A 24240-nucleotide genomic window follows, 5' to 3' on the forward strand; every position below is an offset into this window, starting at 1 on the left:
CTGACCCACCTCCCAGGGTTATCTTCAGGGCCACACTAAATGGGAGCTAAAGCAACAGAATACGAAGCACGAAGTAAGGTATTCCTGAAAGATACCTGCATGATAGACACAAATGGGGCATGTTTACCATCTCTCCACATGGCTTCGCCACCCCTGAGCACTGGCTGTCTGCAGCATGGGGCTTCCCTCCAAGGTCAGCAAGTTCTGCAACTCAAATGAACCCTTGGCGTGAATCTCGTCCAGACCCTGGTCTCTAAACCATGAACTCGGCCATGAACAAGATGTTCCTTTTTTTACCGATCTTTTAAAATTGATTTTCAATGAAATAATAACACCATTACATTCTTATGAAAAATTCAAATAGAGGTAAAGTTAGAGCCCCTTGCCTCACACTTCCCATCCTAGAAGTGACCATTGAGGTTCCTAAGATAGATCATTTGAACAATAGATCACCTTTTCCCACAGGAAACTCTCTTTTAGGCTGAGTTCCAGTTACTTTTGCTGTACTGTTAATTGTGCGGTTTTTTATGGATGGTTTCCTTTCTATTCAACTGCAGATGGTCACTTGAGGCTTTTTATGATCCATAATATTGCGGACTTGGCAATCAGGAGCAGAATTGCTTAGTAAAAATTTGTGTGGAAATAACTCATTATCTTTATGGACATGAATAGCCATCAATAGTTCCCTGAGCTGAAGACTCCCATATCAGCACCGCAGAACTTCAGAGCTGGGAGGGATACGCGTAGCCAGGTTCTACCATTGTGCTTTTCATCTTAGTCTTAACAAGTCATGTCAACATTTTACCCAAAACTGTCCTTGTGGTTGTACCATTTTTAGAGAATGTGTTCGTGGAGGAGCAAATACTCTCCATGCTACCCTCCTCTTCCCCACCCTTCTGCCTTAGGTGCCATCTTGTCTCACTCCTCATTTTACAGAAGGGAAACTCAGAGAAGTAATCCTTGCTTAAGACCTCAGAGCTAGTCATGGTGGAGCAGACACAGCTCTGGATCTCCTGTTCCGGTGCTCTTTCTACTCTCGCTACATCTTCGGCATGTGCTTCTTGCTAATATCCACTAAGATAATACCTTGCTAATATCATACTAAGAAAACAATGCATTGAAATATAGGGCCGCCAAGGCTCTGCCTTTCTTCTATTATTCACATGCTGCAAAGCTCAGAGCCCCCCGCTACCCCAATTCAGCCACTGCCACCAAGCTTTCCAAACGCTTCCAGGTGGGATACCCAGGTTCAAGCCCATTCTTATTTCTGGGTATCTCCCAGCTGAGCCTCTGCATGGGATAGAACAAGCAGAACCCAGCTTTATGGGCAGCAAATCTGGCTTTTACTCCTGGCACCCCCACTTCAAGCTGTGTGACATTGGACAAATTACATAGCCTAACTCAGGCTCGGTTTCTTCACTTGTAAACCATCTGTCCTACCTTAGAAGGTAATCTTGAGGACTAAATAATGCAATGCCTGTAAAATCACTTTGGAAAAGAAAATGCTATAGGCAGATTGTCATTGTTATCAATGTTTGGCTCATCCTCTTATGTCCAGGACTGAGAATATCTCCTCCATTGATGTCAGAACAAAGAAGTTGAACAAAACAAAGACCCAGGGTTGCATCTCTGCTCTGGAGTCCCGTGTGTCACAGTATCTATGTTGGGCTTTCCAGTGTGTAGACCGAAACAAAACAAAACAAAAAAGAAGAAGAAAAAGCAGCAGCAAATCCTGCTTGGTTTTGCATTTTTCCCTTCTGTTTTCTGATTAGAGCTTCTACAGCCTGTGAGTGCAGAGAGAACCTCAAAAGATTGTGTTCGCTGCGGATAAGCACCAAACCCGATCTTTATCAGCACTTATCTCCTGCAAACTCACTCTCTGGAGGCTTCAAAGACGGGGGAGATCTCTCAGCCTGGTTCTGAGGAGAGGCAAGCTCCTGCAGGGCTTCAGCTGCAGGTGTGGCCCAAGAGCCCTTGCTCCATCCTTCGGAATATGGCTCTCTTGTTCCTCCCTGTGCAAAAGAAGGAAGCAGAAGGTTTACCCAATATTTGGGGATGGGTAGTGGGTAGAGGGAGCAGCAGAAGAAAAGGAGTATTTTGAAACAAGCCCAGAAAGGCTGAGAAAGGAGGTACAGTAGGGGAAGGGAAGACAGACAACCCACCTACCTACTGCACACCGCCCCCCGCCGACCTCCACCCGTCCCAGTCCTCAATCTGCCAAACAAGCCCATGGCAGCTTCAAAAGATGTTTTCACTCCCTTCATCTGCTCCCAGCTCACCTTCCCCTACCTCCTTTGGGTGTGCCCACTACTCTCTATTAGATTGTTGGCAGAGTGGGACAGTGGGAGGGAGTGTGGTGGGAGGGAGAGAGGGGGAGCCGGCATTTTATTAGGCTGTTGAATTTGATTTATTAGGGGGGAAAAATCCTTCGCTTGCTTGCCACACAGGTTATTCTCAAAGTGAAAACTCTATTTTACTTTGAAAAAAAAAACCGGTGAAAGTGCCTAGAGTCATGAATGGAGCTCTTTGTTACCTTCCAGATCGACAAGACAGACTGTTTGGTTCATGTCTGTGCACTAGCAAAGAGTGCGGGGGCCTGGGAGACAGATGTGGCCTTAATTGCATGGAAATATTAGAAGATCGTTAAGCCATTTTGACAGGATTTTCCTCTGGCTGCAGGAGCAAAGGGCCACGTCTGAGCTGCATCAGGTCTGGCCAGACCCTCTGGCTGGGCCTCTTGTCCCCACGTGTGAGGGATACACGGGCCTTGAGTCATATGCACTGATATTAGAAGGAAATAGATGCCTCCTTGCCGTCAACTTCTGTGCATGTCTGTGCTCCATAAGTGCAGAGAGTAATCTCCCCAGAAACCCTCTGACCCAGAGTGGGGGTTGGAAGAGAAGGTGTGTATTGAAATAAGTATTGGAAAATGTGTCTGCACACAACATGGAGGGAAAGTGATCAGATTATCTCCAGACTGAAAGGGGGTGCTCCATAAAGCTCTCGAGGGATCCACATAGGCCTGAAAGAATAAACCTGTTATCACAACAAATTACGGCATCTAAGACAACATCTTTTGCATCTATTCACTTTTCCCCTTGGATCTACATTTGGTGCTTACAGGAGTATGGCCCACTAGGAGTCCTGAAATTAAGTCCGAGAAATCCTTGAACAATGTTGGGTTGTGAAAGACCAAGACCCCATCAATGTGGTTCACTGGGGTTCTCCTCGGCTGGCTGACAGGGTTCCACTGTCTTTTACCCCCTCCTCTGCCCTCCTTGCCTCAGTTAGTTTTCTGTGTGCTTAGAGAATGCAAATTTTTTAACCTTAGCCTAAATTAAAAATAATTAGGAAGATTAGCCTGCTGGGAGGGAAGGGGAAACCCCTCTAAAACTACAGGTGGGTAATCCCTTTGGGTTATAAGAGTAAGCGTTTTAGACCAATTCTTATCAGTTAGATGATACCATCAAACGTTGACAGCTGGGGCCTGGAGTGGGCTAGTATTGTATAGTCCTCTCTTCAGAGGGGTAAGGGAGTCTGAAGCGTCCTAATGGTCACGGCCACTTCTTAGCCACTTCTTAGAGTTGGGCTGGTGGGTGATTGCTTAGACGATGTTTGGGCCACTGCCTGGGAGGGATCGGGACAAGGTGAACAGAATGGGAGGCGGAGAGAGGGAGAAAATGTGCAGCAGCAAAGATCCTGTTTTCATGCAAATGTTGTTGTTAAGCCAGAGGGAAAAAGGGAAGGGCTACCAGGCGGAGTTGGCACGCCAGAGCCAGCAGGCTGTGCGTGCGAGTCAGAGTTGCTCCTCTTCTGAGGGCTGGATGTTTGAAAAGCACCGGTGACGTGTTACAGGGCCAAGAACGCACGATCTGTGAGCTCTGGTTTGAACTGCTGTCACCCTGCCCACTCAGACCTGGGCTCTGGGGCCTGAGCAAGCAGTTTGAGTTCCAGGCAGTCAGGATACGGGGCATCTTACTGCAGGATCTTACTGCTGCTTTTCCAGACCCCTCAAGGCTCAGGAGTGTTTTAGGACCTGCAGTGGGAGCCACAAGGTTTTACTGAATAGAGACAGTGCCCTTGCAAATCCCATAGGAATCAGCCTTCGAGAGTGGTGGTGGTGGTGAGCCGATGCCCCTTCTCCCTGCTGTTTGCTCTTTGGAGAATGGGATGAAATGTTTACCTGAGGTCCTAGCTGGCTATTTATGACCAGGAAAGTCCCTCGCAGTACATTTGTTGACAGTCAATGAAGTGTTGACGCCCTGCCCCTCAGCCACATTCCTGCTCAGTTCACTGCCTTCCCCTCTCGTCTGAAATCCCCCTGCCTTGGCAGTTGGTTGTGCCATCTCTCTTTACTTCACGTCCTGCCACCTCCTCATGAGGCAATAGGTCAGCCGCTTTATTGCTTTAGGAGATGCTACACTGGGTGGCTGGGGAAGCCATCGCCTCAGATTGTTTCATGAGCTCACAATAATATTAACAATGCAATGTCTTACACTTTCCAGAGTTCTTTTGCAGACCTTGTTCTCATTTCATTTAATCCTCACAATGTACCGTAACTCCCAACGTATTGAATTCCGGCTCTTCCTCCCTTCCCCCCTCTCCTTCCATTACCTTCCAACCTGCGAGCAGAAGCCCTGATTACACAGCAGATCTGGAGCTGCTGCTGGCTTGTCTGGGAGGTGCCCTCCTATTCACAATCCGCAAATGCCATTAAAACTCTGTAGGGTCATTTTTCCATTGACATATCCCTGACTTTTGTCACAGTGCCTTGTACATAGCACATGTCCAATAAATATTGTTAAATGAATGAATGCATCAATGAATGGATGCTTGTTCTGTGACAAATATGTTTCACGATCTCATAATGAGACAGGGCAGGTTAAAGAAATCCAAAGTGACCTTTGCATGGTTTGAGTAGCACGTAGTCTTGCCATCAAGCACAAGTGTCTAGAACTTATACTGGTCAGTATGGTCACCACTAGTAACGTGGCTGTTTAAGTTTAAATTAGCTAAAATTAAATTTGAAAAATTGAGTTCTTTAGTCACGCTAGCTACATTTCAAACACTAAATAGCCACACGTGGCTAGTGGCTTCTGCATTGCACAGTGCAGATTTGAGAACATTTCCTATCACAGAAATTTCTGTTGGACAGCAGTAGTCTAGAGAACCAAATTAAAGAGTTCAATTTCTTTCCATGTAAAAGAATAATAGGTTTAGATAAACTTTTGTTTCTTAATTCTGATTTTATTATAAGACAATGTTGAAGAGAATGCTTTTGTTATTCTTTTCCAGAGTCCTCAACACTTTTTAAAAATCATGCAGGCTGTTAGACCTGAAACCTTTCTTGGTTCAGGATTAGAAGAAGCAAGGTGACCACAAGGTTCCCCCAGGGGCAAACTGCTCCCCACAGTTTCCCGAGAAGGGTAGAGTTGGGAAGCTTGACATCATCGACTTGGGCCTTCTCATGAAAATCACCAAGCCCATAATGAACCCTGGAGGTGCCAATCATGCAGAGACCCAAACACAAGCAGCAGTACAAGAACTTGACAACCTTTCACAGTGGATCCTGAAGGAAAGGGAACTAAGCAGGAAAAAGGAGCTGACAAGCTTTTTGATGAGGTTTTTGGATATCTCCTCAAGACATCCCACCTGGGAGACTAGTTTCCCATTTCCCATGAGTTTTTGGAATGTCAAGGATTAAGCCTCACTGCCACCATGGCACATGTCCTTGAGACAGACAGACAGGCGTGGCTCCCACTGGGCAAAGCTGGTACTTCCAGAAGCTTCCAAGAGTAGAACACTAAGTACCCTTTTTAGAGTAACTAAATCAGTCCCAAGTCCCTAGGAACTGTCGGTGCGTTTCAGCTGGGTTTTCTGTTCAAATAGTTTTACTGAGATTGACAAAGAAAATATCTCCATGTAATCCCACTGAGGTGTTTTCATTGGAAGGCCATGGCAGGACTTGTTCACAAAGTATCTGCTTTTCCTATAGATGAATGCCGAGAGACAGGAGGCTCAGTGCCAGACTGCCTAGGTTTGGCATTCAAGTCAAACAAGGATGAAGGCCAACCCAGTGGGCGACTGCTTTGAGGGTGGCTGCCAACCGAAAGACCAGCTGTGTACCGGAGATGGAGTTTGAGCTCCAAGATGAGCCGATGCTTGGCTTCTTGTGTATAGACCAGGCTGTCCTTGGTTCCCCTTACTTCTTCCTGGAAGGCAGAGCAAGGATGACAACTGATGGGCCTTAGGCACACTGAGATATCCGCGCTTACTCACAGACAGGGCAACCATGTAATACATGCTCCAAACCGGGATAATGTTAAGAGTGAAAGGAGGCACAATTAAGCATTTTCTAGAACAATAGGCATAAACTGGGACTGTCCCAGGCAAATGGGGCTGTAGGATCACTCCACTAACAGATTTTAGGACTGAAGCACTGGAAGGGATCTTGCAGGTCATCTCGTTCAGTCCTTTTATGTTATAGGTAAAGACACAGGCCTAGAGAAATGAAGTGCTTTTCTTATATTAGAACTTGTGAATTATAGTAAGAAGATTAAACTCAGAGAGGGCTTACCATGTGACAGACATGAGTTAGAATACTATTATTATCACTATTTTACTGAAAAGGAAACTATGGCACAGAGAGATTAAAGAACTTGCCTAAGGTCACAGAACAAATGAGTGGTAAACACCAAATTCAGATCCTGGCAGTCTGACTCCAGGAGCAACATCTCAGTGGTGACGACACTCTGAGAGCAGGGACACAGTGGAGGGCTCTTCACAAATGGTCACTCAGTCCTCACACTAACCCTTTGAAGTAGGTTCCGTCGTTGTGCCCATTTTACGGATGAGAGAACCAAGGCGCTCCGTTAGGAAGTGTTAATAAAGTCTACAGCAAACCACAAAGAAAATCCATCCTTGAGGGATTTATGATCCAGTTGGAGAGACAGAACATAAACCTATGAAAAACTACAATACAAGGCGGGAGTCAAATAAAAATAAAAGCAAGGTGACAAGGCAGTCTAGAATAAAGTGCCGGATCCATGGGGGAGATAGAAAGTGCTACAGACTTTAGCAGAATGAGAGGTGACTGTGGTGGGCTGAAGGGGGCAGGGAACCTCCCCTGAGGAGGTCATGGAACTTGAGGTGTTCTGGAAGGTGCCCTTCCACCCATTTCCGGCCCCACCTCTTCCAGGAGGCCTTCCTCTGCCCTATATCCCCTCTGCCGAGCCTAATGCCAGACACGTAGTAGGTCCTCCATAAGCGTCTGGTGAATAAATGAGATTTGATGTGGCAGAGGAGATGAGAAAGGCAGTTCTATGCAGAGACAGCTTGATTGAGCAAAGGGAAAACAAAGCTGATTTTCACATAGGTATTTGCAGACACCCAAAGAGCAATCAAGAAAAGTGTATTAAATAGATGTCTAAAGGTTAAGAGTGCTGGTAAGAAAGGGGTGGGAGGTCTCATATGACAAGAAGAGAAACTATTTAAAAAAAAGCATTAACATGCAGGAGAAGGAGTAAGAGAGAGAGAGGGAATGGGAGCAGGATGCAGGAATAAGTGAAGAAGGCAGAAGGGAAAAATGAACGAAGGGTGCAAAAGGAATGGAGGAGCAGAATAAAATAAGCACAACAGTTAGGCAGAGATGGGGCTGGCTACTGAGCCAGCCCAGAAAATGGCTGGCACCCACCTCCTTCCATTACTCTGATCCTCAAAATTTTTGCCACCTGTCACTGTAACAATATGGTAACCATATGCCCTGGGGCCACAAAAGAACTAAACACCTTGGATAGAATGGTTCATCCAGATGTGAAAGTTGGAAATCCTGCACACTCAGGACTAGATGGGCATGAGGTCACCAAGTGTTGCTCCTCAGGCATGAATCATGGAAAGGAAACAGCCATTAAGAACCAGGAAGTATGTTCAGGGGCTCCTCTTTCCCCAGTGCCCTGTGAGGAAATGAAATAAAATGGAGTTTCATGCTATGCTTTGTCTGTCCATCGAGCTGAAATGGCATTCTCCCTGGCTGGTGCCAGCCGGGGCTCAGACATTTCCCAATTTGTGCACATGAGATGGGACACCTGCTGTTGAGGCTGGTTTTGCTTTCGTCCTCCTGCCAGGGAGCTCCTTGGGTATAGGCGGAAAGAAGAGAGCAAAGGGCACCCCTGTGTGCATGTTTCCTCGTGGGCTTCCTGTTATTTTGAGGGCACTGGTTGCCGTGGAAACTGTCACATGAGGATATTGTCGGATAAGATCATAGCTTCTAGGAATAGGACCTCAAGTGGTTGTTGAGGGGGAGCCATCAGTGGCTTCGTTTTTAAATTTGAACAAGAAATAGTCACTGGGTGTGTCTGGTTAAAAAAAAATGGATAAGGGGCCGGCTCCGTGGCCCAGTGGTTAAGTTCGCGCGCTCCACTGCAGTGGCCCAGGGTTCAGATCCTGGGCGCAGACATGGCACCGCTCGTCAGGCTACATTGAGGTGGCGTCCCACATCCCACAAATAGAAGGACCTGCAACTAAGATATACAGCTATGTACAGGGGGGGTTTGGGGAGATAAAGCAGAAAAAAAAAAAAAAAGATTGGCAGCAGTTGTTAGCCCAGGTGCCAATCTTTAAAAAAAAAAAGGACAATCCTTAATGGGGTGCAAGGCTTAATGGAAGTTGCTCATAGCTGAGAGATACAACAGGAAGTCTGGCTGTTGGTAGAGGCACTGGCGGAGGAGGGAGGGTCTGTGTTTCCGTCATGCTCTGGGTTTTTTATCCATTAAAACAGTTATTGCACATCTACCAGGTGCCAGGAACTGTGCAAGCAACTGGGGATGAAAACAATGAAGAAGATTGACGTGGTTCTTCTCTTTGGGGTGCCTCTCGCAGCAGAACTCATCTTTGAGAAAAAGGATGGGAACGTTCCCATGACCTCAGGAGTCAAAGAAGTACCTAAGGGCACAGGCCACCTACACTTCCTCCTCTCTCCAAGGCCTACAAAAAATTGCAGAAGGTGTCATCTCCACCCCTGGTGGACAGTGTCTGCCCCCTGGGGGAATCCATTGTTTCAGATCAGAACTGCTTCACTCCCCCACTTCCCTTGGTCACTCAGAGTCCTCTCTTGTCACCACAGACCAGTTGAGATCCTCTTGGTCCAGCTATGAGGCCAGACCCATAAAGACCAAGCCCCAAAGGAAATTCTTAGAGCCCCTACTCTCAAGCAATCAGAAAGCACAGGAACTTTATCCTGGCTCCCAGGCTGTTCCATCTGTCACCCCTGCAGTGGGTGACATACAGACTCTATGAGGAAACACTGCAGCCACTCCCCATGGAGGATGATTCTTCCAAGTTTTCCACTCTCTGTAGTCAGGGCAGTGTGGCCATTCATCATCGTCAAAGAGGATTAAACATTCAGTAGAAGACAGTTAAAATTTTCCAGGAACCAAGAGGTTAGATAATTTGCCCAAAGTCACACAGCCAATAAAACTCGGCATTGCCCCAGCTGGTAGCCAGCGCGTTTTATTGGAACAGATTTCAAAACAGCACCCTATCGAGTGAAGAGAGCAATGAAGTGGTTTGCTTCCTTTGCCCTTCACCTTTTGACCCCTTCTGCTGCACTCATGCTCAGGGACCCTCTGTGGGAAAGAGGCTGCTCCCAGCGCAGATCTTCAGTGATGTGCCACCAAGTCTGCCGTCAGAAAACTGCTCTCCAGGTCAGGGAAATCACTCCAATATATAACCACCCATATGGCATGGGTGCCAGGGCACCAACTCCTTCTCTTGGAGCAGGGTCCCAGAGGACCTGCTGTGCCAATCATTGACCCTTTACTTTTCCCCAGGCCAAGAAGGGAAAGGAGGGGCTCAGAGAAGGAGCAATCCAGCCACCCATATGGGAGTACTCCAGTATTTTTGATAACTGGTACAGCCACCCCGATGAAATCAGGCAGAATACAGTCCCAATGCAAGTGATGAGCAGTGAAATAAATAGGAAACTGCTTCTGCTGGAGTATCTGGGTGACCTTCCAGGACGGGACCTTCCCCATGGCATCTGTGGTTTTGATTTGATGGCTGACAGTTTCCATATCACCTTTCACACCAGCGAGGGCTTTATTTAACTCTTCCAGCCCTCAGAACTGGCTGAAGAATATGGGCTTGATTTCACAGAAGAGAACATGGATGCTTCCTAACCATAGCGAGCGAGCCTCAGCATCCCATCCTCATTCTGCCCTGTCCCTTCGGGCACAGATTGTTAAATGTAACGAATCCTACACAATAGATCATTGTTGACCGTTTTGCTATCCCCACTGTCATTGGGGGAAAAGCATCTTGAAGTGTGGTTAGACCCATTGTAAAGAAACAGAAGTAAAGCATCCTGTAAAATTTTCCCTTCTTGGGGCTCCAACTAACCTTCCTTCCTCCTTCCTATTAGTTTCCGTATTTGGCACTTTTTTCTTTTCAGCAGTAAAATCATTTTCTGTGGGAGGAGAATTTAACTTTGATCTGTAGAGATGCCCTTTAAATGTGGTTATGGTCAAAAAAGTGACTGTGAAAACTCAAAGTCAACAGGCAAAGGCAAATACTCCCGGGAGACCTGGAGAAGCATCTAACGGAGAGCGAGATGAACAGAGCTGCGGCGCTGGATTCTGTCACATGGCATGCCTTTAGAGAACCGAGACCCTCTTCTCTGAACTCATTTAGGCTCAGCCCCTTAATTTATTAAACTCCATTAAATAAAGTACTGTCATCTGCAGAGGACTCCAATTCCCTCTTCTGGGAACTTGGCTGGCTGCCTTTCTCCGGGTCATCCATGGCAGAAGCCCCCTCCCCAGTAAGTGAAGATGAACTGACAGGGAGTGGGAGAGGGCACTGGGGAGAGAGATAAATTTCAATCAGATACTTTAGAAATCAGCTGAGAGTTCTGAGTTTCCATGACAGACCTGACCATGCGGCACAGTTTAGGACTAGAGTTAGCAAACCGGAAACAGTTTGGGGGACGGGCATAAGCTTTGCCTCGGGCCACCAGCTTGGAGATTCTCTAGGGGAGGGGCCTAAGGCAAGTACGGAGCCTCTTTAAGCCTCAGTTTCCTTTTCAATAATATGAAGATCCTAACTCACATCTTAAAAATGCTATACGAGGTAATGGTTATAAAAGTTCCTTGTAAGCTTCATGTTATCAAATAATACTTGTTCAATTTGTTGTAGTTTTTAAAAATGGTCCTTGCTTGGTTTTCTTTGTTTGTTTTCTGGTTGCTTGTCTGGCGGCCATTCCACTGTGTGGTGATCAGAGGAGTGAGGCCTTCCCGCTGAGATTGACTCCCCCTCACTGTGTGAACCTGGAGAGGTTATGCTTTGTGCCTCAGCTTCCCCATCTACGCAGTGGGGGGGCCGGTTCCTTCCAACCAGTGCCAGTACCCACAGTGGAAAGGATACTCGGACAGTTGTGCTCTAGCTCCTTTGAATATGGGGTCTCTTGTTGCTGATCGAAGTGTCAGGAGAAGGTGCGGTGGTGGAACGTAAGATGTTCCACTATGGCTACATAAGAAATTACCCCAAAATCTAGTGGCGTAAAACAACCAATATGCTCATGAGTTCTGTCAACCTTTATCTGAAGGTTTGTCACTCCCAGTCTGGCAGTTGGTTCTGGCTGGTGGCCGGTGGCCTCAGTTCCTCTCTGCATGGGTCTCTCCATTTGGCTTCTCTGCTTGAGCCAGTTTGGGCTTCCTCCCAGAATGCTGACTGTTTCCAGGGACTAGTGGCCCAAGAGAGAATAAGAAGCAGGTGGAAGTCATGATTCCTTTTATCACTTAGCCTTGGAAGTCATGCAAGTTCACTCCTGCCACCTTCCATTTGTTGAGGCAGTCATACAGTCCCATCTAGGTTTGAGGGGAAGGGAAATAGGGGCTGCCTCTTGATAGGGAGCAGCAAAAACTGGAATCCTGCTTCGGCCGTTTGGGGCAAAGACAACCTGCCAGACACGAACCAGGCAGCTCCACACTGTGCTCTGTGCTGAGGCACTTTCAGGGACTATTTGGTGACCGATGGATGTTTTCCACCTCCTGCCTTATCCAACTTTTCAAAGAATTTACCTTCTCTTCCCTTTTACCACCTGCCCTCAGTAGGATGGAAATAATGAGAAAGAATTGGGCACTTGGCTGGCAACCAGAGAAGAGGGAGAAGCCAAAGGCTTGAACTAACCAACAGTAGCCACCCTCTCTTGACATTTCAGATGTGACTGTGGTGAGAGCCCCCTCCCTGCCCCCAGCATTCCCACTGCTGCAAAGCCTGCTGGTTTCCAAAAGCAGAGGAGACAGAGGGCTTTGCTCCCTAGAGTCTTGTCTGCATTTTGTATGCTCTCTGTCTGGCAAGAGAAGGGACTCATGTCATTATGCAAAGAATGTAATAAAAAGCCAGGGCTAGGGTGCTCCCTGCAGTGACCCAGAGATTAGCTTTCCAGAGTCCTGGTCTGGGAGTCAAGTGGATCCACTGTGCAGGGGCAGCAGCCGGGAACTTGGTATGGTTGCTTTTGGCCTCCCTTTTACTCGCCTGCAGCAAAGCTCATCAGCCAGAAACCTGTCCTTCCAAGATTCAGGGCAGCACAGGGGCTAAGGAAGGGGATAGAAACGAAGTGGAATTAGCACTTCTCTGGCTCCATGTCTTGGATCATTCTCTGTGCTAGACATAAAAACTCAGCCTAATTGTGAGGAGGAGCAAAGGCAAAGGGTCTCCCCTCAGCGATGGCGTCTGGGGCTTCTCCCCCTCAAACTCCATTTGGCTCATAATAAGGATCCTTCCTGCACACTGGACAGTGGCAGAACTGTCTTTCCTGTATTCCTGAATAGAATGAGGATGTCCTCAGGGCACCCTCTTCAGCCTTTTCTTGCTCCTCTGGAGGCGTTTCCATCTCTGCTTCAGCTAAGCTGTTTGGAGATGCAATTCTTCGCTCATCATTAATATCAGACAGGCCATCATGTGGCAATGCTCTGACCACATCCCCCTATCACTCAACAGACGTGCACGTGGAAAATAACATTTGACTTAATCTATGGAAAATAAATGTTGGAAGATACATCTGCTAATATTAAAAAAGAAAGAAAGAAAAAATATATATGACAAATTCCAAAATAAGTGAAGTTTTTTTAATTAATGAATTCACAGACATACACATGGCATTCTTTTGTGCATGATGTATGAACAGCAATATGAGTAGGTGCTACGTGCATGATGTATGAACAGCAATATGAGTAGGTGCTAGCCACATGATATTTTGATTATCTCTCCTCCTCTCATCTGCACGGTTATTTAACAGAGCCTTATCTATGCCACCTAGAGGCCTGAAGTCAGAAGCCAGAAAGATGGAGAGGACTGAGGCTGCAGTGGAACACTGTCGTGGTTTGAAAAGGAAGAGTGGAAACACAGATTAGCGAAGTAGCCTTTGTTCTCTAGAGGCCCAGGGAATTCACATTTCAAAATCTAACTATTACCTCCAAGCCTGCTAATTTTGAACCTTAGGCAACCTTGGTTACTTTTAGGTAACCAACACAGGGGAGAAGGAAGTATCTTTCTGGCTTTATCTGCCCCCTACCCGCATCTCCAACTCAAAGGTTCCTGCACCATCTCTCACCTTTGGGCTTCTTTTAAAATTTTTAAAAAAAATTTGGGTATTTAGTATGTCCGAGGAACTTTAGGCACTTGATTTAGGTCCTTCACTTGGATTATGTCACCAGGTGAGGGACTGTCGCTATCCCCTTTCTTCAGATGAGGAAACAAAGTGCACAGAGTACAGATAAATTGCACTAGATGATGCCCTAATGAGCAACCGATGGAGCTTGGATTGGAGCTCAGATCTCTCTGACTCCAAAGATGGTGCTCAAAGTTACCATAAACCCAAGAGTTACCCTCATTTATAGTGCAATTGGGAGGTGAATGGTGGTGGGGAAGCACCAGGCAGCAGGCCTGGATTTGAATCCCAGATCATACTTATTTGCTGTGTGACCTGAGCAAGCTATTTCACTTCTCTGAATATCTGTTTTCTCATCTGAATAAATAGGGGTGATAATAGTACATCCCTCATAGAATTGCTGGGAGGATTAATTTAGATTACTCATGTAAACAGTGTTTTGCCCTTAATAATTGCTTTGATAATTGCCTGCTACTTTGATCTATTTTCTATAATGAGAACACTGGATATTATAAATGATGTGTTAAAGGCACCTTATCCAAATTGGGCAAGAAGGAGAGTCTCATACCCACACAAGTGCCTCATTAGCTGTGTTCCTCTGCTGGCCCCCTGGACCAGCAGGGGATCAAGGGAAGGAAGGCTGACATAGTTTGGTCAGCATTTTTACAAGCAAATATGGCCATCCACTTAGCTCGACCTCAAACTGCCACTCCAAGTAGTTGTCCTTGCCTGAGCTCTCTGGTAAACAGGTCAAGTGGAGTACTCATGTGCCAGGACCTCGTGCCTCCCTCTGAGTCTAGGACTCAGTGGCTGAGGGCCCAGAGCATCCTGAATTACAGGCCTAGCCTTTCCAAGATTCAGCAGAGCAGAGGAAGAGAGCTTCTCAGAATCCAATTACTAAGCCAACTCAGGGCTTCCTCTCACAGTGACAGTCACTAGGGCAAGGAGTAACCCCAGACCTGAACACCACACAGGACTAGGGAGCCCACACCTTCTGCCTTTCCTACTGTGAAGTCAATTTTTATGTAGCACATGCTAAAACACCCTGGACTCAACAAGTCTTTAAAAGAACAACTTACCTTCTCCGAATGCAAAGATCAGTGTAGCGTCCAAAGTCAATAGAAGCGAAATCATTGAAAACTGAAGGAATTTAGTCACTCTGAGAATAGTTAGTGAATTTTTATGCTGTTCTTTCTATATCCAGTCTATCAACCCAAAGTGAAATACTTAATTCCTCAGTGAAAAGTTCTTGAACACCAACAATGTACTCATTCCTGTATAGAGCTTTAAGTACAAGTCAGAGTTTTATGTTTAAACTTTAAAAAGTTTGAAGAATTTAAGTAAAATTAAACAGCTTTATAAGACATATATAAAATAACAATAGTACACGTGAAACAAGCTACACAGTATGTAATTGAAATGCCTATCAGCTCAACAGCGGCTCCCCTGCTAAACACAGCAGCTTGGTGCCTACACCCTTATCATGTGAGTCCCCGGCGGTGACATGACGCTCTCACACAGGTCTGTCAGCTGCAGTGCCCCGGAGCCATGCTCCACATTTGCCTTTTCCTGCCCCAGGCATGTCTCTCCTCATTGTGCCTGCTGCCCACACAACGGTCTGGAGAAGGGTCCCACTGCCACTGCCCATCAAAAAGATGCCATGTACTTGCCAAAGGTGTGGTCTTGGGATGCTCCCAAAGCTTTCCGCCTGGAATGGCAGAAGGGGTGCTATTTCCTTGCAGAGGCAGTGAGCCCATTCTCCCTAACTCTAATTTTTTACCAGGGTCCCAAATCAGCTTGTTTTGGGGCCTAGTCTCCCCAAATCTATTATTCCTACTTGGTGAGCCTCATCTCCCTTCCCTTGTCCATATTAGCTTTTCTAATTCAGTCCAGCAGGCCAGAGAGGAAATCCTTTTCCTTTATCTCTTCTCTCTTCCCAGCCTCCCCCCACCACCAATTCTTTTCTCCATACTGTTATAGAAAAACAAATCCCTTTGCCTATCGACGATTGCAAAAAGAAAACAGTGTGTATGTGTGCCCGCGCACATGTGCATGTGTGTGTGTGTACCTACGCAGTATTCTCACCAGGCTTTAGAAACTCCAATAAGTCAGAGGGCATTATCAGGGAAGGTTTCACGGAGTAAGGAGAATCCCCTTTACCTTACAAAATGGGAAGGTGGACGTGCGTCCAGGTGAAAGGGTACAGGAAGGATGCTTCCAGCAAGGACTACAGCCTCTCCGACACAAAGCGTATGTGAGTAGGGCTCGTTCCGAGGAGCCGTGGAAGGAGCTGCAGTAGGGGAAGTCAGGAAACGTAAGGATGGACAGCTGGGGCCAATGGGAGTTCTTGGTAAACAAGCAGATGAGACTAGATTTGCTGTGGTTGCTATCAAGCGAGCTGGAGGAGGGATTCGAGCAGAGGTTGTGACAGGATGGCAATGGTGTTTACAGCTTTCAAGGGAGCTCGATCTGACCAGGGAATGTGCAAGGTGGACTGAATGAGGGAAGAGTGTGGAGGTATGGAGCCACAGAGGAAAGAGTCTGAAAGAGAAATGCAGTGGGAAGGCTCGTGCCGGGCCCCCTGCACAGACTGGATCGACAGGCGGAGCTAGAGGTCTTCTGGAGTAAATCAGGTTCTCTCCTCCTGTGATGTTGCCTCTTGACTGAAGTTCCCTTTGACTGTGGCCTATATTCTAAAGGAAACTTCTATTCCAAAATGAGTTCAAACAAGTTTTGTACCCTTTACCCCATCTACGCTTTGTCCTGTAAATTATTTTTTCTCATTTCCTTAAGAAGTCTCTGCACACTCTGCTTCTAGAAACCCTGCGGGGTTCCTATCTGTCTCTGTTGCAGCCTGTTGCTTTGAATCTTGGTTTTGCCATCTGCTAGACCCCCTGGACTTGGCAATCCTGCCTTCTCTTGCTTCCTAGACTACCCTCTTTGGGGATAATGATGGTAGGGATCTTTTGCCCTTCACCAGAGCACTGCTATCCTCTGCCCTGTCCCCCAGGCCTCCTTGCCTCAGTTAGTCTGTCATCTTCTCCCCTAGCCTAGAGGAAGGGGGATGGAAGAAATTCTTTAATTGGAAACATCAAGATTTGTGCACAATCAAGCAAGCTATGTAAGCAACGCTTCATAGCCAAAGATAATACCCGATTCCTTAAATGTAGTCTCTTTTTGTAGCAGAGCTGATGAATGTTCTTTATCTTTATCAACAAAGGGGCATTTATGGGTCCTAAGTGGTAATACATCTCTGCTCCAAGTGTAGAACCCCAGGAATTTCATGGCCTCAGACTCAGCCCCCTGGAAGATACAACGTCATACTTTTCAACTTGGAACCATAATACTGTGTGCCTGGATGACAGTTCAAAACTGGTTGGGGATGTGGAGCCAGGGCTGATCCCTAACTGAAATGGGGAATGGATATAATAACCTAAAGACAAATGGTTCCAAGAAGCACAGCTTTTCTTTGAGCATGACACAAGGTCAGCAGGTGAAAAATGAAGAAGGATCCAGCAGATTTTAGGTCTGAATCAAAGGACACCCACTTGGCTGAGAGATGTGAGCCTTTCAATATTGTGCAGGCAGCTGAGCTCTGAAACTGCCATCTCTGGCCATATCTATACTATACATAAGCCTTCTGGTGCAGGAGCAGACTTCCTGGAGTATGTTCCAGTAATGCCTCCCTGATCCCAGCCGGAAATAGCCCCAGAAGAGCCTTTTTCTTTGAAGTGTGGCTGTCCTCCTGCTGGGGTTAAGAATGGCCCTGGGAGAAAGGGTGACAGTTAGCTGGTGGAGCAGATTATAATTTTACAGCTATAGAGAGGGCTTAAGAAAAGCTGGTGTATTAGGGCCAGAACAAAATACCACAGGCTGGGTGGCTTAAGCAACAGAAATTTCTTTTCTCACAGTTCTGGAGGCTGGAAGTCTAAGATCAGGGAGCCAGCAGGTCCTGATGCCTCTCCCTGGCCTGCAGGTGGCTGTCCTCTCGCTGCCTCTCCCGTGGTTTTCCCTCTGTGCATTCACATCCCTGGTGTCTCTCTCTGTGTCCAAATATCTTCCTCTTATTAGGACATGAGTCACAGGGGATTGAGGCCCACCCTAGGGGCCTCATTTCAACTTAATCACCTCCTTAAAGGCCTTATCTCTGAAAACAGTCAGATTCTGAGGTTCTGGGGTTATGGCTTCAACATATGAACTTTAAGGGAACAATTTAGCCCCTAGCAGGTGGCCTAAGAGAACCTTTACTTGAACACTAGCAATCATCGTAGCTAATAGTATTGGGTGTCACTCTGTGCCAGAGACTGTTCTAAGCATGTTCCATGTATTAGTCCTTCTCCTCTGCACAATTATAGATTGTATAATTATAGGTTCTATAGATTATAAATTAATTCTAGATTACTACCTTCTTTTCTGAAAAGTGGTCAACTTAATTTGGTGTAATTACGTGATATGGTAAACATCACGCTCCAGTCTGTGACCTGGGGTCCCTGTGATTGATGTGACTTGGAATAATGGGGAATCTTGTCATGCTCTGGTTGGTAGAAGATCTCTGGAAAGCGCAAGGCTTCCATCTCAACCTGTGATCCCCACAGGCTAAACCTGGTCAGGGGGTGGGCAAGCATGAGCGAGGAGACAACAATCTCTTTCACAGGGTCTTCCCCTGACTCCCCCTATCACATAGCCGAGATTCCGCCACCATTCTTAGGCAGCCTAAATCATCAGATTTAAGACTGGAAACTGTCATTTCAAGGAGTCAGGCAAGAAAGCATGAGCACTCTGTCTGGGGGAGACAGGAGGCCCTCCTCCGAATAGTGGATGTATAAGATGCAACAGCCCCTCCTCGAGAACCCCTAAGCAATTGCTGCGCATGTCTTACAAGCTGGACACCTGTACCGAATCTTTTCATTTAAGCCACCTGTCAACTCTGAAAGAGCAATTCTTGCTCCTGTTTACAGATAAGGAAACCGAAATTAGAGGGGGCCACAGCCCTGGGCCCCACCCTTCCCTTGTGTGACCTTGAGTTAGATCTCACCCTGTCTGGGTGGGTCTCACTGGCCTCACCTATAAAATAAATGCTGTCTTGAATCCCCTCAAGCCTGACTGCTGCACGCAGCTCGTGAGAGGCAGTGCTGCTTCTGCCTGAAAGAGCCCGCCGCTCAAGCAGCGCCCCAACACTAGTGTGCACGCTGCGTCAACACCCTTCTTAGCCTCCTGCTCCCCACCCTCCCTTCTGGGGGTCGCAGCCTACAGACCCGTCAAATGAACACACTCCCGTAGGTCCCCCATCCCCACTCCACTCCCTCCTCACTGAGGGTAACCTGCAAAGAACCCATCAAGTTTGCGTAAGGGTAAGGGTGTGAGTCTATCAGCAGTCCGGACAAGCTGCCTGGAGCAGCCCTGGGCCACCCTGCCAGCTCAGAGCGAGAGTGCCACTTGTCTGAGTGACGAAGAGTGACACTGGGCTTTCTGTCTCCTTCTCTGGTCCTGCAGGAGGCTCTGTCGGTGGTGAGCGACGACCAGTCCCTCTTCGACTCCGCATACGGAGCAGCGGCCCATCTCCCCAAGGCCGACATGACCGCCTCAGGGAGTCCTGACTACGGCCAGCCCCACAAAATCAACCCCCTCCCACCGCAGCAGGAGTGGATTAGTCAGCCGGTGAGGGTCAACGTCAAGCGCGAGTACGACCACATGAATGGGTCCAGGTAAGCCCGCCAGGCCTGTGCAGCTCTGAGGCTCCGGGGCTGTGGAGGCTCAGCTGCTTGCTCCCCGGCTGACGAGCCTGACAGAGCTGACCTAAGTGGCGGCACTTAGGGTGTCTGCAGCAGACGGGGCTCTGGTGCTTGACCAGGGAGCCTGAATCAGTCCAGAGAGAGATGAGGCAAGAAAGGACTACAACACCAAGGGCTGGGACAGCGCAGGGGTGGGAAGCCCACTGGCTCTGGGCCCCAGAGCAGCCCTCAGAGGCCAGGTTAGAGTCAGGCCTGTGATGCTAGGCACGTACTTATGGAATACCTATTTTGTGTCAGGCCCAGGTACAGCCTCTCGTGGGGATAACTCAGCCATAAGATGCCCTTTCCTGTCCTGAAGTACTTGACCTCTCTGGGTGGGCCTCAGCAGAGCAAGAGGATTGAGTCACTCAGAGAGTGAAAGTCCAGAAGTGACGACAAAGATGAATGCCTCTAAAGGCTCACAGTGAGGGAGGACACCTCGCTCTGGGAAAATGTGTTTGAAGTTGGTGGTGGCCAGGGCAGGTAAGCTTTGTTTGTAGAAATGGAGGGAGGAGAGACAAGTCACAGAGGCAGGAGGAGCAGGCCTGGTGCACACGGAGCCCAGGTTCTGGTCCCGGCTCTGCCAAAGGCAAGTATTCTTCTCCTCTGAGCACCAGCCTCCTCTGCTCCTCCCTCGGGCTGGAGTATGACTTCTCCACAGGCCTGTCAGGAGGGTTAACTCTGCTGCTGCAGGGAAGGACCCAGGACAGTGCCAAGGACTCAGAAAGAGCTCAATATCGTGAGAGTGATCCTCATGAACAAAGGTTTGAAGGAGAGAGGACATTGGTCTCATTTATGAGATATCAAGTAATCCAATGGGCCTACAGCACAGGGAGAGAGGAATGGAAAGTGAGAGTGGGCCCTGAATGGCAGGCTAAGAAAATATGGAATTTATTCCACCTGCAGACACCACCTTTAAGCATAGACATGACATTTAACATCACTAGAGCTGTGATTTAAGACTAGAGAGCTGACAATCACTGTATACAGAGGGCAGGGAGGGGAGAATCAGAAAGGAAAGTTAGGAAGTTAATGAAATATCCCAGATAAGAAATTATAAAGTTCTGAACTAGAAGGATGGTAATGATTATGGAAATAAAAAGGAGTAGATCCTTGAGGGGCATATGCAAGGGCTAATTGACAGGGCTTAGGTGAATAAACATTGAAGTGTGACGGGGGAGGGTACGTGAGAGGAAAATATCAAAGATGACTGAAGCTTGGATGTTTCCAAGAAGGATGGTGCCATTTGCAACCACAAAGAGGTGGGGAGAGGAAATGCTTTGAGATGAGATGTCAATGTTCCCTGAGATTCGTTGTGAGCAATCAGTAGAATATCCAGATAAAAACGTCTACCAGGCTTTGGAAACCGAAGCTCAGATAATAGTGTGGGGCTGGAATTTAGGTTTGGACATCATCTCCAAAGAGTTTGAACTGTGAAAGTGGATGAGGTCACTAAGGAAACAAGTCTAGAGAGAGAAGAGAGAAGGGAGTGAGCGGGCGGCTGGAAGGAGACTCCTCCAGACAGCCCTGGTGTCAGACCTGCCCGTGGGAACACCCAGCCCTACCACATTTCAATCCCTCTAACCAAAACCAGGGCTGGGCTTCCAGCCACCTTCCCAGAATCTAGGATTTCAGGAAGGCTTAGAGGTTCTGAGCCAGGAGCCCCTCAAATGAGTTTCTCTCCACATAAATAATAAGGATGAGGAGTTCCTCACAGTATAGGTAGGACATAGCTTGTCAAACATCTTTCCATATTATTTTCTCATTTGCTCCCCACTATTGTTCCACGAGATAGATACTGTAATTGCATTTTGATGTATAAAGGCAAATTGGGCTTTGCCGGGGTGCGTGACTTGTCTAAGGATTTAGAGGAAGCAAACCTCGCACCAGAGCCCAGGCTTTCTGATTCCTGGCCAAGTGGGCCACCTTTCCGACCCCTCCCTCTCTGCCTGTGTGTTGTGCTTCTGCGTTCATCCTCACATTTCAGCCAACACCCGCCCGACAGCGAGGAGGGCTATTCAGCAATGCCTCCCAAACCGGCCTCACCCAAAGTCTCTTCTTTAGACAGCAGCTAGAGTCATCGTTTCGAAATATTTAACTCTCTTCCTCCAAATCTTTCAATGGCTTGTGACAAAATCCAGAGCGCTTAGCATGGCCCCCCATCCCTCTGACCCCCCTTTACCCCCCCATCTCACTCCTTCCCTCCACACCAGCCACACAAGACTCTAGCTGCACCTGGACCCCAAGCAGTCTCCTGCCTTGGAGTCTCTCCCCTTGTGTTCCTTCTTTCTGGAACATTCCTAATCTATCTAGTCATACGGCTCTGTCCCTCATTTGTTTCCAGTCTCTACCCGAATTTCACCTTCTCAGAGGCCTTCCCTGACCACCAATCTAAAACGGCACCCCGTCAGTCTTTCTCTCGCCTTGAGTCTTCCTCTCAGCTCTCCTCACATCCCTCACTGAAATATGGGCAGGGCTTTATTTTGTCTACTGAGCAGCGCCTGGCACATGAGAGGTGCTCAATAAATTGTTGTTAAAGGAATCCGTGAATGAATGTGTGGCTAACTGGACTCAAAGGTGAAGATGCTTATTCAAAGCCCTGTAGGTCAGTAGTGTGTCAGCCAGGACAGAGACTGCGGTCTCCTGACCGCACCTCGGATGCAGCCTGTGTTTGTGCTCAGCAAGGCTGTGTTTGTGAGCCGACTGCTCCCTCCACACTACCAGGGAAGCCTCAAGCACTCCAAGACCTAATCCTGGGCAAAGAGGGTCTCCCAAGGAAATAAATTTTCAGAACTACTTGCCAGCTCGTCCCTGGCTCTGGTCACAACAGAAGCCAGCTTGAGGAGAGCTGTGTGAACACCCAGGGAGCAGACACGATAGTTACCTGGCTCTGGTTGCACAAAGCAGCCCCTGCTTCTGATTTGCCTGTCTTGACCCAGACCACAGGCAGACGACAAAGTGGGTTCTGAAAAACTGAGGGATTCTCGCCCCTACTCTGGGGAAATGAAGAAGATACAGTGGACTCTCAGAGCTGCTCAGGTTAGGTACCACCATTGCCAGCACTTCGTAAATATTCTCTAAGTGCTCACATGTAAGCTGGACTGGTGGGTAGCAGGGAGCAAGGATTTTCAGAAAAATATCTTTGCTTAGGATGGAACCATGTCAGGTCCTATTATGTGATCCTGCAAAAAGAAATGACATGATGAAATGGATGCCAGGCTATTTAAATCTCTCATCCTCAACACTGTGCTTCTTGTATTCCCTGAGAATTACTGCAAATGGTATTTTCTTTCTTTCTTTTTTTTTTTTTTTTTACATTTTTGGTGAGGAAGATTGGCCCTGAGCTAAGATCTGCTGCCAATATTCCTCTTTTTTTTTCTCCCCAAAACCCCAGCGCATAGTTGTATATCCTAGTGGTAAGTCATCCTGGTTCTCTATGTGGGCCGTCGCCATAGCATGGCTTGATGAGCGGTACATAAGTCCACACCCAGGATCCGAACTAGTGAATCTGGGGCTGCCGAAGTGCAGCTTGTGAACTTAACCACTCGGCCACAGGACCAGCCCTGGCATTTTCTTTCTTATGTATGATTTGATGGTTTTCAGAGGGCTGATTTACCATAATGCAAAAGATAGTTCCCAACTTCAGATGAGAAAACCAAAGCAGAGTATACAATTTGGGGTCTTTCAGCTCGTGGACTGTCCAATGCAGTAGCCACTAGCCACATGTTGCTTTTGAGCACTTGCAAGGTGGCTAATCCAAAATTGACATGTGCTCTAAATGTAAAACACACACTGGATTTAAAAGACTTAGTATGGAAAAAAGGTAAAATATCTCATTAATTGTTTCTTATATTGATTATGTTGAAATGATAATCTTTTGGCTGTATTGAGTTAATATATTTTAATATATTATTAAAATTCATTTCACCTGGTTTTTCTATTTTAAAAATGTGGCTACTAGAAAATTGAAAATTATATATGTGGCTCACATTCTACTTCGATTGGACAGCTCTGGGCCAGAGTGTTTTAGAACATCCTGTGATTCACAGTAAATTCTCTCCACGTTCTTTGACATTTGGGGTTTCTGAGTTATTTCTTAATGCTTATTGGAGACCCCATAGATATTTGTGTCTCTGGAGGAGGCATTCTGTGTACCTAAAGCGACAATGCCTTTCTTGCTGTTTATTCTGGCAGCAAGTCACTTGGACAAGGGGCACAGGGTCAAGTGGAGAGACTGAGGTCAGAGAAAGTCTAGCTTGCCCTTGTTGTGGGAGGTTTGCTCCCTTTCTCCACATCTTCCTGTTGTGGCTGAGCCCGTTAGGATGAGTTGTTCCTGAAACAGCATGGCCCATAGGTTTTGTGTTGGATGTAGACTTCAGCAACTTAATCCAAGATGTGGTCTGCAAATAACTCTCAGCTGCATCCTGTGTCAACCACAGGGACTGGGGATTGGGGAAAACGTCCCATGAAGGAAGAATATCGGTTTATGGAGGGGAAATGTAAGGACTTGCTTGCCTTGTACGCCCGGACCTGAGTCCAGTGTCAGTCTGCCCCGACACTTCCTAGACTGGCTGAAGAATTTGGATGCCTGTATTAGACACCTGGAGACTTCACATTCACATACAGGGAGATCAGCCTCACGTGCTCTGCAGCTTCTGCCTCTCTGACTGCACAGCGCAGCGCCTTTCTAAGGGCCTTCCTAAGATTCCGAGCCCTGCAGTATGAAGCACATCACACATAACCCAGGGGGGAAGCCATACTCAGGATTCCGGAGAAGCTATGAGCATCTACTACGTATGGAGA

The 24240-nt window shown here is 47.3% G+C and overlaps 1 protein-coding gene across 5 annotated transcripts in view; it reads left to right on the plus strand.

Annotated features, from left to right (window-relative positions):
- FLI1 (Fli-1 proto-oncogene, ETS transcription factor) overlaps positions 1-24240 on the plus strand; it is a 122394-nt gene that overhangs the window by 50409 nt on the left and 47745 nt on the right. For all 5 annotated transcript variants that reach the window (XM_046686007.1, XM_046686010.1, XM_046686008.1 and 2 more), the window contains one exon: positions 19160-19371. In XM_046686007.1, the coding sequence (XP_046541963.1) occupies positions 19160-19371 (212 nt within the window). The remainder of the gene's footprint in view (positions 1-19159; positions 19372-24240) is intronic.

Source organism: Equus quagga, chromosome 14 (genome assembly GCF_021613505.1).
Source record: "Equus quagga isolate Etosha38 chromosome 14, UCLA_HA_Equagga_1.0, whole genome shotgun sequence".
Taxonomy (NCBI): Eukaryota; Metazoa; Chordata; class Mammalia; order Perissodactyla; family Equidae; genus Equus; species Equus quagga.